Genomic DNA, 16,801 nt, shown 5'->3' on the forward strand with positions numbered 1-16,801 from the left:
ATCAATACAATTCTAGCATGGATAATAAACGATTATTATGAACAAGGAAATATAATAATAACCAATTTATTATTGCCTCTAGGGCATATTTCCAACAGTCTCCCACTTGCACTAGAGTCAATAATCTAGTTGATATCACTATGTGATTTTAACGAATCCAACACCCATACAGTTCTGGGGTTTGATCACGTCTTGCTTGTGAGAGACGTTTTAGTCAACGTGTCTGAACCTTTTAGATCTGTGTGTGCTTTACAAATCTCTATGTTATCCTGTAGATGCTGCTTCTACGTGCTATTTGGAAATATTCCAAATGACTGCTCTACTATACGAATCCGATTTACTACTCAGAGTTATTCGGATTAGTGTCAAAGCTTGCATCGACGTAACCCTTTACGACGAACTCTTTAATCACCTCCATAATCGAGAAAAATTCCTCATCCACTAGTTACCAAGGATAACTTTGACCGTTGTTTAGTGATTCAATCCCGGATCACCTTTTGTTCCCCTTGACAAACTCATGGCAAGGCACACATCAGGTGCGGTACACAGCTTGGCATACTTTAGAGCCTACGACTAAGGCATAGGGGACGACCTTCGTCCTTTCTCTTTCTTCTGCCGTGGTCGGGCTTTGAGTATTACTCAAATTCACACCTTACAACACAGCCAAGAACTCTTTCTTTGCTGATCTATTTTGAACTCCTTCAAAAACTTGTCAAGGCATGCATTTGATTGAAAGTTCTATTTAGCGTTTTGATCTATCTCTATAGATCTTGATGCTCAACGTTCAAGTAGCTCTATCCAGGTTTTCCTTTGAAAAACTCCTTTCAAACAACCCTTTATGCTTTCCAGAAATTCTACATTACTTCCGATCAACAATATGTCAACCACATATACTTATCAGAAATTTTATAGTGCTCCCACTCACTTATTTGGAAATACCAGTTTCTCATAAACCTTGTATAAACCCAAAAGCTTTGATTATCTCACAAAGCGTATATTCCAACTCCGAGATGCTTGCACCAGTCCATAGAAGGATCGCTGGAGCTTGCATACTTGTTAGCATCCTTAGGATCGACAAAACCTTCTGGTTGTATTACATACAACCTTTCCTCAAGTAAATCATCAAGGAAACAATGTTTTGACATCCTATGTGCAATATTTCATAAATAATGCAGCAACTGCTAACATAATTTCAACAGACTTTTAGCATCGCTTCGAGTGAGAAAATCACATCATAGTCAACTCTTTGAACTTGTCGGAAACATCTTTGCGATAAGTCGAGCTTTTCTTAATAGTGACTTTTCACCATCATCGCCTGTCTTCCTTTTAAAGATCCATATATACTTAATAGTCTTACGACCATTAAGTAGTTCTTCCAAAGTCTACACTTTGTTTTATACACGAATCCTCTCTCGGATTTCATGGCATCCAACCATTTGTCAGAATCCAGGGCCCACCATCGCTTCTCCACAACTCGTAGGTTCATTGTTGTTCAATAACATGACCTCCAAGACAGGATTACTGTACCACTCTGTAGTAGTACGTGACCTTGTCGACCTACGAGGTTTGTAGTAACTTGATCCAAAGCTTAATGATCACCATCATCAGTTTCCACTTCAATTGGTGTAGGTGCCACACGAACAACTTCCTGCGCCCTGCTACACACTGGTTGAAGTGACGGTTGAATAACCTCATCAAGTTCCACCACCCTCCCACTTGATTCTTTCGAGAGAAACCTTTCCTCGAGAAAGGACCCGTTTCTAGAAACAAACACTTTGCTTCCGGATCTGAGATAGGAGATGTACCCAACTGTTTTGGATATCCTATGAACATGCATTTATCCGCTTTGGGTTCGAGCTTATCACACTGAAACTTTTTCACATAAGCGTCGTAGCCCCAAACTTTCAAGAAACGACAGCTCAGGTTCTCCAAACCATAGTTCATATTGTGTCATCTCAACGGAAATACGCGGTGCCCTATTTAAAGTCAATGTGGTTGTCTCTAGTGCATAACCCATAAACGATAGTGGTAATTCTATAAGAGACATCATAGTATGCACCATATCAAATAGGGCGCGGCTATGACGTTCGGACACACCATCACACTATGGTGTTCTTGGTGGCATGAATTGCAAAACAATTTCCACATTGTCTTAACTTTGTACCAAAACTCGCAACTAAGATATTCATCTCTATGATCATATCGTAGACAGTTTATCCTCTTGTCACAACGATCTTCACTGTAAAATAGCTTTGAACTTTTCAATATTTTAGACTTGTGATTCATCAAGTAAGTACTCCTGTATCTACTCAAATCGTCAGTGAAGTAAGAACATAATGATATCCACTGCGTGCCTCAACACTCATTGTACGGCACACATCAAAATGTATTACTTCCAACAAGTTACTTTCTTGTTCCATCTCACTGGAAAACGAGGCCTTCAGTCATCTTGCCCATGTGGTATGATTTGCATGTCTCAAGTGATTCAAAATTAAGTGACTCCAAACGATCCATCTGCATGGAGTTTCTTCATGCGTTTATACCAATATGTATGGTTTGCATGTCTCAAACGTTTCAAAAATGAGTGAGTACAAAGATCCATCAGCATGGAGCTTCTTCATGCATTTCACACCAACATGACTCAAGTGGCAGTGCCACAAGTAATTAGTACTATCATTACTACTTTGTATCTTTTGGCGTCAATATTATGAACATGTGTATCACTACGATCGAGATTCAATAAACCATTGAAGGTAATTATTCAAGCAAATAGAATAACCATTATTCTATTTAAATGAATAATCGTATTGCAATAAACACGATCCAATCATGTTCATGCTCAACGCAAACACCAAATAACAATTATTTAGGTTTTAACACCAATCCCGATGGTAGAGCGAGCGTGCGATGTTTGATGACATCAACCATGGAAACACTTCCAACACATATCGTCACCTTGCCTTTAGCTAGTCTCCGTTTATTCCATAGATTTTATTTCGAGTTACTAATACTTAGCAACTGAACCGGTATCTAATACCCTCGTGCTACTAGGAGTACTGGTAAAGTACACATCAATATCATGTATATCTAATATACTTCCGTCGACTTCGCGAGCCTTCTCATCTACCAAGTATCTAGGGTAGCTCCGCCTCAGTGACCGTTCCCCTCATAGCAGAAGCACTTAGTCTCGGGTTTGGGTTTAACCTTGTGATTCTTCAATAGAGCAGCAACTGGTTTGCCATTTCATGAAGTATTCCTTCTAGCCCTTGCCGTTCTTGAAACTAGTGGTTTTACTAACCATCAACAATTGATGCTCCTACTTGATTTCTACTTTCGTAGTGTCAAACATTGTGAATCGCTCAAGGATCATCATATCTATCCTTGATATGTTATAGTTCATCATGAAGCTCTAGTAGCTTGGTGGCAGTGATTTGGAGAACCATCACTATCTCATCTGGAAGATTAACTCCGACTTGATTCAAGCGACTGTTGTACTCACACAATCTGAGCACATGCTCAACGATTGAGTTTTCTCCTTTACTTTGTAGACAAAGAGTCTTGTCGGAGGTCTCATACCTCTGAACAAGGGCATGAGCATGAAATCCCAATTTCATCTCTTGGAACATATCATATGTTCCGTGGCGTTTTCAAAACTTCTTCGGCGCCTCAATTCTAAGTCGTTAAGCATTACACATTGAACTATCACGTAGTCATCAAAAACGTGTATGATATATGTTCACAACATCCACAGACGATGCTCGAGGTACAGCACACCGAGCAGTGCATTAAGGACATAAGCCTTCTGCGCATCAATGAGGACAATCCTTAGTTTACGGACTCAGTCCGCAAAATTGCTACTATCATCTTTCAACTAAATTTTCTCTAGGAACATACAAAAAACAGTAGAGCTACAACACAAGCTACAACATAATTCACACAGACCTTTTGACTATGTTCATGATAATTAGTTAAATTAATCATATTACTTAAGAACTCCCACTCAAATAGACATCCCTCTAGTTATTCGAGTGGAATATGATCCAAATTCACTAACTCAAATTCGACCATCACGTGAGTCGAGTATAGTTTTAGTGGTGAACATATCCATGTTGATCATATAAACTATATGATTCATGCTCGACCTTTCGGTCTCTTGTGTTCCGAGGCCATGACTATACATGCTAGGGTCGTCAAGTTCAACCCGAGTGTTCCGCGTGTGCAACTATTTTGTATGTGAACGTTGAGTCTATCACACCCGATCATCACGTGGTGTCTCGAAACGACGAACTGTCGCAACGGTGCACAGTCGGGAAGAACACAATTTTATCTTGAAATTTTAGTGAGGGATCACCTTATAATGCTACCGTCGTTCTAAGCAAGATAAGGTGCATAAAAGGATTAACATCACATGCAATTCATAAGTGACATGATATGGCCATGATCTTGTGCTTCTTGATCTCCATCACCAAAGCACCGACATGATCTTCATCGTCACCGACGCCACACCATGATCTCCATCATCATGATCTCCATCATCGTGCCGCCATCGAGGTTGTCATGCTACCTATGCTATTACTACTAAAGCTACAACTTAGCAATATAGTAAACACATCTGCAAACACAAACGTTAGTTTAAAGACAACCCTATGGCTCCTGTCGGTTGCCGTAGCATCGATGTGCAAGTCGATATTTAACTATTACAACATGATCATCTCATACATCCAATATATCACATCATGTCTTTGGCCATATCACATCACAAGCATACCCTGCAAAACCAAGTTAGATGTCCTCTAAATTGTTGTTGCATGTTCTACGTGGCTGCTATGGGTATCTAGTATGATCGCATCTTACTTACGCAAAACCACAAAGAGATGTACAAATTGCTATTTAACCTCTCTTCAAGGACCGCCTTGGTCAAATCCAATTCAACTAAAGTTGAAGAAACATGCACCCGCCAGTCATCTTTATGCAACAAGTTGCATGTTAGTCGATGAAACCGGTCTCTCGTAAGCGTACGAGTAATGTTGGTCCGGGCCGCTTCAATCCAACAATACCGTCGAATCGAGAAAAGACTGAGGAGGGCAGCAAATCGAACATCAACGCCCACAAAAACTTTTGTGTTCTACTCGAGATTACATCTACGCATGAACCTAGCTCATGATGCTAATGTTGGGAAACGTAGCATGGGAAACAAAAAATTTCCTACGCACCCGAAGACCTATCATGGAGATGATCATCTACGAGAGGGAGATCGGATCCACATACCCTTGTAGATTGCTAAGCGGAAGCATTAATAAACGTGGTTGACGTAGTGGTACGTCTTCATGATCCGTCCCACGAACCGTCCCATGATCCGCCCCACGAACCGTCTCACGATCCGTCCCGATCAAGTGCCGAACGGACGACACCTCCGCGTTCTGTACACGTAAAGCTCGATGACGATCTACGCCTTCTTGATCCAGCAAGAGGGGCGGGTAAGTAGATGAGTTCTCTGGCAGCGTGACGACGCGCCGGTGATGGTGATGATCTATTCCTGCAGGGCTCCGCCCGAGCTCCGCAGAAAACCGATCTAGAGGAAGAACTATGATCTAGAGGAGAGGGCAACACGTGGCGAAGTTGTGTGTCAAAAGCCCTAAACCTATGGTATATATAGGATGAGGGGAGGGGCAGCCTTGGCGCACCAAGGAAGGCCTCCTTGGGTCGGCCAAAGTGGGGAAGGGAGGAGTACTCCTCCAATCCCACTTGGATTAGGACTCCTTCCTTATTTTCCCACATCTTTTGGATTTTCCACTTTTTCCTCATGGGCTTTCCTTGGATGACTTTGTCAGCCCATTATACCATATTGCACATCCAATAAACCCATATTGACCCCTTGGGGTGTGGTGGGCCCACCCAGTAGGACCTTGGAACCCATTCGTCACTCTCGGTACACTGCCGGCAATGCCCGAAAATCTTCCGGAATCCAAACACCAACTTCCTATATATCAATCTTCGTTTCCGAACCATTACAGAACTCCTCGTGATGTCCGGGATCTCACCCAGGACTCCGAACAAAACTTCGGTCACCAACACATATAACTCAACTACACCGAAACGTCACTGAACCTTAAGTGTGCAGACCCTGCGGGTTCGAGAACTATGCAAACATCACCTGAGACACTCCCCAGTCAATAACCAACAGCGGAACCTATATGTCCATATTGGCTCCTACATATTCTACAAAGATCTCTATCGATTGTCCTTCGCTATGTTACTTGCCCGAGATTCGATCGTGGGTATCTCTATACCTAGTTCCATCTCCTTATCAGCAAGTCTCTTTGCTCATTCCGTAATACAAGACCTCGTGACTAACTTCTTAGTCACATTGCTTGCAAGGATTATTGTGATGTTGTATTACCGAGTGTGCCCCGAGATACCTTTCCGTCACACGGAGTGACAAATCCCAGTCTTGATCCATGCCAACCCAACAGACACCTTTGGAGATACCTGTAGAGCACCCTTATAGTCACCCAGTTACGTTGCGGCGTTTGATAACCCGAAAGTATTCCTCCGGTGTCCGGGAGTTGCATGATCTCATGGTCATAGGAACAGATACGTTGACATGCAGAAAACAGTAACAATAAACTGACACGATCATATGCTAGGGTCATAGTTTGGGTCTTGTCCATCACATCATTCTCCCAATGATGTGATCCCGTTATCAAGTGACAACACTTGCCTATGGCCATGAAACCTTGACCATCTTTGATCAACAAGCTAGTCAACTAGAGGCTCACTAGGGACAGTGTGTTGTCTATGTATCCACACTTGTATTTGAGTTTCCAATCAATACAATTCTAGCATGGATAATAAACGATTATTATGAACAAGGAAATATAATAATAACCAATTTATTATTGCCTCTAGGGCATATTTCCAACATTGTCGGCACAACAACCAAAGAAAACCTTTGGAGAAAGCTCATGCTTCATTTCACCCTGCCGGCGCCAGAGGTGGATCCAGATGAGGAGGAGCCAAACGAGGAGGAAATGAAGAGGCGAAAACAGGCCCTAGAGAAAAAAGTCAAGGAGTGGGCTCTTAAGAAGATGGCCGATCTATTGAGGGGCTGGAAAAAAAGATTGCACCAGGATTTTATCTTGAAAGATAAGACTCCAGATTTCGATCATGGCTATGAGAAGATAAAAGACTACTGGGCCGAATTTGTGGCGTACAAGAAGCCGGAGGACGCCTTGAAAAAGTCTGCAACAAATAGCATGAATGCATGTAAGAAGAAGTACCACCATATTATGGGGCCTGGTGGCTACATCGGTAAGATGGCGAAGTGGGAAGCACTTGAGGCATCATTTCTGGAAACAAATATCACTCCAGAGCCCTTAAGATGGCTCGAACGGGGAAGAAACTGGTTTTACGAGCACGGGGGCTTGTTGGACGAAGAAGGGAAGGCAATATATAACCAAAGACACAAAGATAATCCCCTACCCATCGAGGAGATTAGACGTGCAGTATAGGATGTTGAAGAGGGACGGTTCTTACCCGATAGAGAGAACGACGAGCTCACACGCGCCCTTGGGAATAAGGAACACAAAGGGCGAGCACGAGGCTTACCAGGCTCCCCGCCGTGGATGTTTGCGTTCTCCGAGGAAAGGAAAAGATTTCCCGATAGAAGCCATCAGAGGAGAAAGGAAAATGAGGCACGTGATAAAGGGGCTGAGGCAGACCGGGTGCATAATCTAGAAGAAGCAGTAAAGCGGGTGCAGCAGGATCAGATCGACACACAACAAGGTAGCGGCCAATCTGAGCGGCTCATGATAGAAGATGCATCGAATTGAAAAAGCAGTGTCGCTTCCACGCAGCTCCAGGATGATGGTGATGATGCACTGATGATGGATCCTCCTCATCGCTACCCAGTGGATGATATCACAGAGAGCACAACTTGTGAGCCAAAGGTGAAAGTTGCTAACTTAAGGTTGACGGTGGCGGTCGGCATGGCCATACCAATTGGACATAATCCAACTTGGCATTGCTCTCCGGTTCCAGAAGGGAACGCTGTCATCGCGGTGGATGAAGTGATGAAAGATTATCAGGAGCTGAAGCTCTACCACCCTGTAGGTGAAGATAGGGATTTGACTCAACTTGGAGAAGTCAAGAAACAAACAGTTGTATGCCAAAGGAGGACATCTTGCTTCCAAATTGGACGCCAAGGCCACCGACTCCTCATAGCAGCAATCCTTCTTCGCCTCCACCTCACCAGTCTCCAGTGCAACCGTCGTCTTCGCCGCCTCACCAGTCTCCAGCCCAGCCGTCTCCACCGCCGCATCAACCGTCTCCACCGCCCCGTCAGCCGTCTCCACCGCCCCGTCAGCCGTCTCCGTCCACTGAGGATCAGAGCAAAAAGCGGAAACATACCACCGCTAATAGTGGCGGCAGAAAGGGGTTCCGATCACCGAAACGTAAGTTATCGCCCTCCCAAAAGTACCTCATAAGGATATGGAGAAGAGACCTTGGGACTATACTGGAGAGGACAATATTAAGAGGGCAGTCACCTAGCATCAACAGTGGAAGGCTGAAGTGGCTAACAAGAAGAAGCCGAAAGAGCCAGAGTTCTCGAACACCCCAGAAGATCACGCCGCGTGCGTGAAAATGCTGAAAAACCTTGCAGATCCCCCGCCACCGTTGCCAGCAGACTATGAACGCTCTATTCTCAAGTCGACTGAGGCAAAAAAGCAGCGGTTGAAGAGTAGTACGTCCAGCGGGAAATTAGTTGCCCAGCTCGGACAACAGAAAAACCAATCGTGCCCCCCGCTCAAAGTGTATTCCAATACAAAGGTGTGCTCGAGCGGAGCTGCGGTTGAGCAGAGGAATGATGAAACAGCTGATATCGATCCGGAGTTTGTTGCAATATACGGAGAAGGGACGAAGGCTCAAGGCATGTCTATTGATGAGTACTTAGACCATTTGCAGGAATTCGCTAACGTAACATACGTGTACCGGTACGGGTCTCCTCTCGTCAAACCTGAGTTAGTCAACGAGCTACCAACCAAAATGCAAAGATTGCATGACTGATACATGCAAGCATGTGCTAAACAACAAAACTGGATCTACATTGCATATGAAGACGAGCATTTCGGGACTGGACGAGGCGTGCTAATGATTGAATTCGATGAATTATTTCAGTTATACAAACAAGAAGCCCTCGACAAATCTATCATCAGTGCCTATTGTTTGTAAGTATTATTAATTTATGTCATTCAGTCTTATTCAACTCGTTCTTGAATGTATAATCTTACTCATCACTATATTAATTTTGAAGAATGAAGATTCTCGAATGCAAAAGAGGACAATTCTATGACATTGGGTTCATTGACCCATATTACAATCATCACCAAAGTCCCGAAACGTATCCCCGCGAGACAGCGAATAACTTGGTATAAGGGTTAAGGTTTTGCAGTACCAAACTGGATCTACAACTTGAAGTGAGTGTTAATATACACACATTCTATTTTCGCTTACTCGATGTTATTATAAGTTTACGTATAATTGACTCGTTATGCGCGCACAGGTTTCACTTTATTTTGTTAATCATTGTATCTGACGAGGGACAAGTAATAGTCATGGACCCGAAACGCGCACCCCTCGCTGAATGGGCGAACATACAGGAATGCCTCCAGAGGTAATTTCAATCATTATGGCACTATATCGGCAACTTCTCGTTCATTTCATGATAGCAAGGAATTAATATAGAACTCCTTTATTTATTTCCTTTTCTTGGCAGGGCTTGGAAACGGTTCACCGCCAAGGCTTGGGATGATTGGAAGTCACAACTTACATTTAAACAAACAGATGTAAGTAACTAGTAGCTAGATCCGCGCATATCATTATTCTAGTTTCAATACCATTATAATTCTTGATTATGTTTTTGATTGAATTATGTTCTCATAAAGTGCTTGAGGCAGGAACACGGGAACAATTTATGTGGATGCTATGTTTGCGAGTTCATTCGCCAGACGACCCATGAGACGGGCAAAACCCGGGACATAAAAGAAATCGAAGTACGATAAACAATACTCACAGCTTTATTTTATTACCGTGAATTGTGTCGTTTTCATTGATATATATACTGACCCCTTCTTTAAATTAGATCGAACAGTTGCGGGACCGTCTTCTACCACAGGAACATGTACGAGCAATTCAAGAGGAAATTGCCGGATTCTTAGATGCAGAGGTCCTAGATGTCAAGGGAGAATACTATTGTTCGTCGATGCAAATGATATGAAATAATATAGTGTAAAAAAGATGCATATATGTGCATGTAACTCGTGTCTACATTTTGTAAATATGTTCGACAAAGCACGACGGATGAGATGGTGTAATATATTCGTGACAATGATGTGCAATATAGTTGTTCCTTTATCGTTGTGTATGTACCATCCAATTTAGTGCAAAACAAGAATTAAAAATGCCCAAAACAAATAAATGGGAAAATAGCGGGCAGCAAAATAGCCGCATCCAATTTAGTGCAAAACCCTAAACCCTAAAAAATGCTCAAAAAACAGCGAATAAATAGCCCCGGTTCGTAATACGAACCGGGACTAATACCCCTCCCCCGTCGCTCCCAGCCCCGCCACGTGGACGGTCATTAGCCCCGGTTCGGGGACGAACCGGGGCTAGCATTAGTCCCAGTTGATTAGTCCCGGTTCGAGAACCGGGACTAATGGCCCAACCGAACCGGGGCTAAAAGCCCTTTTTCTACTAGTGAACATGCACCTCGGGTGCTCCGGAGCCTGCCACCAAACCGACCTCCACCCTACGCAACACAGTCTTGAAGCCCCTACTCACCTCGGCAACGCAAAGGAGAGGCCTGCACAATGACGAAAAAGAGTCGGGGCTAGGAACAGCAGCACCGTCGGCACGCGGGAGGGCTCAACCTCCACCGTCAACGTTGGTAGCGGACCGGACGCAGTAGTAGGGACATACCAGGCCCGTGGGCCCACAGTCTCGATCGGGACGTCAAAGTCCGTGAAGCTCCCGCCATCGCGCTGTAACAGGCATGCCGTTGATGACGATGCCCCCCGTCCAAGCTGCTGCTCCTCCTCACCACACAGAGGACATCAAAGCCGCGTCATGTGCCGACCCGCTAGGACACGGATGGGGCCCGCAGGGCCCATATCTGGGTCGGGGGCACGCCGGCGGCCACCCCCACCACCAAAGAGCAGCGCCACCACCTCACGTGTCGCCGACCACCGCCGTCGGGTCGTCGGACCGCCACCAAGCCGAACTGCACCGCGGCCGCCCCATGCCCCGGGAAGGGGAAGCGCACGCGCAGGAAAAGAAGATTCCGCCGCCACCGACACCACCCGGGCCAGGGTCGGGGACGCACGTGGGAGGCGGCTGGGGGGAGGGAGGAGGATGTGGCCGATGGGGGAGGAGCTCGGGCGGCCTCGGCCGCCTTCTGGGGAGGCGATGCTAGGGCATGATCTGGAGAAGGGAGGGGGGACGGGGCGCCAGTCGAGCGCTCTCGGTGGCCGAAGGGCGAGGGTTACCGGCGGCGACGGGGTGGAGGCGGGGGAGGATCCCTAGCGGGGGCTAGGGGAGAGGGGCCGGTGATTAACAATCTTGCAACTGGAAAATACCAATCATAAACTTCTGATATATCTCAGGTCTCAAGAAGGAAAGAATTAGGATCGGAGAAACTTGAATGGAGAGTTTTGACTTTCCTCATGTACCACCATTAGATTTAGGCACATCAAGATTCGTGAGCGTGGGCAGATTTGTGTGCCTTTTGCCATAGAACAGCCCACCTTTGATGGGTGTGACAGGCTGCCGCGTGAGTTACAAATCGCTTATAGTGAGACGGAATGAGCTCTTGCTTGAAGCATCCACACTAACAAGCTGGCCCATTATCACACATTTAACAGAAATGGAGAAGAAAAAGGGAGAAGCCAGGGATCAGACCTAGATTTTTTTTTGAAAGGGAGGAAGACTCCCCGGCCTGTGCATCTAGACAATGCATGTAGTCATTTTATTGATTATTCACAAAAGATCTTACAAAGTAATACAATAGTAAGTCTGAAGCCACCGTCTAGACAACTTCTGTCGCTACTTCTATCCAGTTGATGAAGTGACCTAATAGTCAGGGCCTAATACCAAACATGCCTCGCAGCCAAGCCGAACATCTAAGACCTGAAGCCCAAACCAAGCCACTTGTCGAGTACGGTGTATGGGGCACCCACTGGTCTGGCACACACAGAGAGGCCGCCAACGTCACCTGCCACCAATCCATCTTGAGAGTTGTACTGACGCATCAACCTTGTCCGGTCTAATTGTCGTCGACGCCACCACGACGCAAGACAATGCCACCTTCCCGCGCTCGTCCATCAACACACGCCCAACAATGAGACCCCGCTGCTCCATGCCGCTGAGATCCGTCGTTTTCGACATGTCAGATGCAACACCGCTCCTCCTTCGCAAACACCACCTGCAGCCACTGGTCTCATCCCCTCCATCTATAGATCCTTTGTACTCCCAACCGAGCCCCAAGGTCCCCGACGACATCTCCAGGAAGGTCACGGTGCGAACAACACCGCTACGGCCAAATCCGAAGAGTATTGAAGGTTTTCACCCGGCAGGAGATCGGGGTGGGTAAATTTGGCCCTCAGTTGTGCCTTCACGAGGAAAGCGGCACCCATGGGCGACGCCGCTATCGGGCCGGCTAGACCAGTCAAGGTTTCCCCTAGACCCAAGGTACACTACCACCAGGGCTCACCATCACCGGAGCCTGCAGCCGCAAACCACCGGGACGACAAGGGAGGTAGCAGGAGAAAGGGGACCTCCAGATCTGACACCACGATCGCCCTAGATCAGTCTGCCGCCACGACCACCACTGGGTCACCGGCGAGCCGCCACACCGCCTCGCTCTAGAAGGAGGCTGTCGTGGGCCAGATTGGCGCCGCCGCCATCGATCAGGGCCTCATCCTCGAAAACAGAGATCTGCGCATCCCAAGCCCTGAATGAGACGGCGATTCCGAAATGAGCCTTTAATGGATCAAACCTAGATATACTGGGTTTTGCTTGCGCTGCAAGCTAGTGAGTGAGTGTTGGGGTTAAATAGTAGGGCACGATAAACTTAGATGGTTTAATAGTCAAGGGTTGTATATTAGATCTCACCCAAGAGTTGGGTTGATATATGCACTTCTTTCTTTTATTTTATTCTTGAATACCATCATGATATAGGTCGCAAAGTACGTAACTTATTATTAATGAAAATATGTTATATGATTTTCTTAATATGGTCCCAAGTCGATATAGATACAAGACACATACCAATAGGTTAGCATATCTATGAGATGGTGACCATGTTTTATAGGTAATGGATATATAGATATCAATCCAATGATATGGACTGGTGTTGATAGAACTCCGTGTCAAATAGACCCATTTAAGGTGCACTACGAATTGTCATAAGTTAGTTTCAGGTAAAATGTATATGTCATGTCCTAGACCTGAGATTGTTGTATGTTCTCGGAATGTGAATCAGTCATTACATAAGGAATATCAAACTCTACACCATAACCGGATAGTCATAAAGATACATAGTTTTTGGCTTTGTCATGAAAAATGTTGTGTGAAATGGTAGACCAAGATATGATTTCCCCCTCCGATATGGATACATGTCTCTAGACTTAGAGTGATCTGATTCAGAAGTACACGCCATGCGGCTAAGGATAAATATTAACCTAATTCAGGAATATGTATCATGAACTCGAGCAGCCCGACAAGGCTGACAAATACTCATCTCGAGATTGACAATGTATATCATGTGGGCAAATGAATGTTGCACGTGACACATTGCATACTTAGGGTCCGTCTGCAAAGTATCTTTCCCAAGTGGGTATACTTGCTCACCGACAGATTGAGACCTAACAAAACTGGTATCTTATCATGTTTAAAGTTTTTTTTTTGCTTCCATTTAATTCGGATGTGTACCGAGGACTCGACGATGCGCAGACAATGAAAAGAAATTAAATGAGTAAAACTCGACACTAGCGGCACCCTAAACCAGTGGGAGATTAACAATCTTGCAACTGGGAAATACCGGCCATAAACTTCTGCTCGATCTCAGATCTCAAGAAGGGAAGAATTTGGATCGGAGAAACTTGAATGAAGAGTTTTGACTTTCCTCGTGTACGACCTTGAGAGGAACCGAACCGAATGAAGTCGTCGTCAACCTATCATACATATGCGATTGCATGCTCGACGGTAGCCATACAATACCTTCTCTCTCTTTTTTAGCAACAATGATCAGAGCTGCACTGCTCCCTGTTACGTTGCTGCTGTGCCTTGCACTGGCCGACAGCGCCAATGCCGCAGGGGCGGCGGACGGTTTCTATGAGCTCAAGAACAAGAAGGGGGATTTCTCCATCAAGGTCACCAACTGGGGAGCTACCCTCGTGTCTGTCCTCGTCCCTGACTGCCATGGTAAGGCTGCTTGCTTCTTGCTTTCAGGAACTCATATGGATGCTTTCATCTTGTTTCTCAAGAGGTGAAATAATTTTTTCAGGGGAACTAACTGATGTTGTACTTGGGTACGACACCGTTGCTGGATACGCTGTAAGATCACAAATCCATCTGTTTTCATTGATTCAGAGTGATAGATAAATTAACATGCATGATCAGTGCGTCTATATTCAGTTCAAAATCATTTTGTACGTGCATGTCTCATCAGAAAGGCGGTGCTGCCGGATCAACTATTGGCCGCGTAGCAAACAGAATCGCCAACGCCCGCTTCGTGCTCGACGGCAGAACCTATCGTCTCCTCCGTAACGACGGCAACAACACGATTCATGGCATGGTTCAGACTTTATTTTAGTTTATTTTTCACCGAAACCCTATGCACGAGCTTGTACTCATTTAATCGCCATGTTGCTCTTCGTCTAGGCGGCCCCAGGGGGTTCAACAAGGTCGTCTGGACGGTGAAGGAGTACGTGCACGACGGCGACTCCCCGTACATCACCTTCTACTACCACAGCTTCGACGGAGAGCAAGGTAAAACCAAAACTAATACTAGTAGTACACATGTCAAAACTTTATATAATCAGAGTTCCTCGCGCTTTGGTGATCTTCATGACACCGACGGACTCGGTATAATATTTCGTTAACAGAAAGATCTGACGCGCACTTGTTTTCACGGATCGCGTCTGGGGCATGCAGGATTCCCGGGCTACCTGGACGTGTATGTGACGTACCAGCTCTCCGACCCGTACGACCTGAGCATCCACATGAACGCGACGGCGAGGGGCAAGGCGACGCCGGTGAACCTCGTGAACCACGCGTACTGGAACCTCGCTGGCCACGGCAGCGGCGACGTCCTGGAGCACGAGGTCCAGATATTCGCGTCACGCTACACGCCCGTCGACGGGTACATGATCCCGACGGGCCAGGTCGCGCCCGTGGCCGGCACAAAGTACGACTTCCTGGCGCCGACGCCCGTGGGCGCCAACATGGAGATCGTCCCGGGCGGCGGTGGCGGGTACGACATCAACTTCGCCGTGGACGGGCAGCAGAACGCGATGCGGCCGGTGGCGCGCGTCCAGGACCCGGACTCTGGGCGGGCGCTGGAGCTGTGGGCGAACCAGCCCGGGGTGCAGCTCTACACCGCCAACTGGCTCATCAACGACAAGGGGAAAGGAGGGGAGGTGTACGGGCAGTACGGCGCGCTGTGTTTGGAGACGCAGGCCTACCCTGACGCCGTCAACCACCCCGAATTCCCGTCGTCGATCGTGAGGCTCGGCGAGGTGTACAAGCATGATATGCTCTTCAAGTTCTCCTACTAGGCTAGCTAGGATGCATGCTTCACTTAATTGATCGATCCGTCTTTTGTTTTCGTTTACTTAGCGCAAAATGAGCATTGTTTTCTTCGACGGGATGAAACATCTTTTCTTATGGTCTGTACCATGTTTTTTTCTTTAATTACATCCACTTTTTTCTTTACAAAATGGGCGCATGACGCATACGGTTTGCCTCAGCTATTAAATAAGGAGTTTAGAAGAGGTTTTCAAAGTAAAAAAAAAACATTATAAAGTCGTTAGTCTCCATTCTGCTATTGCCCATATGCTTCATCCAGTGAATGACCCAAAGGTTGGCCCATTTTTTATGCTGGAGCGAAGAATGAACGGTAGCGTAGACTTGTAACGGAATATCCTAACGTTCCTTCGCACTAAATGGTCTAACAAGTGAGCATGGTGAGGAAGGACAACGCTTTCCACTTTGGCCTATTCGTCTCGGACATGTTGATCCATCAGTTCCTGATAGAATGCTCTCCATTTCACAATGAAATGACGATGTTGTCGAGCTGGAGCGAAGCCTTAGTCACCCCTATAGTCCCATGGTGAACCGTATTTAAAGAAAATATGCGCGACAAACTCCTTGATCCGCTTACATAGAGGACAAAGCCCATAATTTAGCCACCCACATTTCTCGAGTCTATCCACGGTTCAAATTAAAGTTTTAAATTGCTAATCACGCAAAAAAGTTGACCTTTGAAGATGGCCAAGCCTTACATTCCACGATGTTCATGGGCGAGCGAGTAGCCCCAAGAACCGAGCCTTGTAAGCGAAAGTGGCGGAGCAGTGACCACCAATTAACCATATGCTTCAAAGTGATATTGTCTACAACGTAATCCACAAGGTGAATGATGCGCGTGCGAGCCCAAAGAATGGCAATTTGCCAGATATATATGGTCCATCGTCCAATGGATATGGATATTTATCTTGGCAAGCCACGCATCCTCGTGCATGGCTTT

At 46.0% G+C, this 16,801-nt stretch overlaps 1 protein-coding gene across 1 annotated transcript; it reads left to right on the top strand.

Moving 5' to 3' along the window:
• Positions 1 to 14,163: 14,163 nt before the first annotated feature.
• On the top strand, positions 14,164 to 15,990 carry LOC123430367 (galactose mutarotase-like). Its single transcript, XM_045114232.1, has 5 exons — positions 14,164 to 14,478; positions 14,561 to 14,610; positions 14,726 to 14,846; positions 14,938 to 15,045; positions 15,211 to 15,990. Exons 1-5 carry the CDS (start codon positions 14,250 to 14,252, stop codon positions 15,831 to 15,833), a joined length of 1,131 nt encoding a protein of 376 aa, XP_044970167.1. The 5' UTR covers positions 14,164 to 14,249; the 3' UTR covers positions 15,834 to 15,990.
• Positions 15,991 to 16,801: the final 811 nt, after the last annotated feature.

Source organism: Hordeum vulgare, chromosome 2H (assembly GCF_904849725.1).
Source record: "Hordeum vulgare subsp. vulgare chromosome 2H, MorexV3_pseudomolecules_assembly, whole genome shotgun sequence".
In the NCBI taxonomy this organism is placed as follows: Eukaryota; Viridiplantae; Streptophyta; class Magnoliopsida; order Poales; family Poaceae; genus Hordeum; species Hordeum vulgare.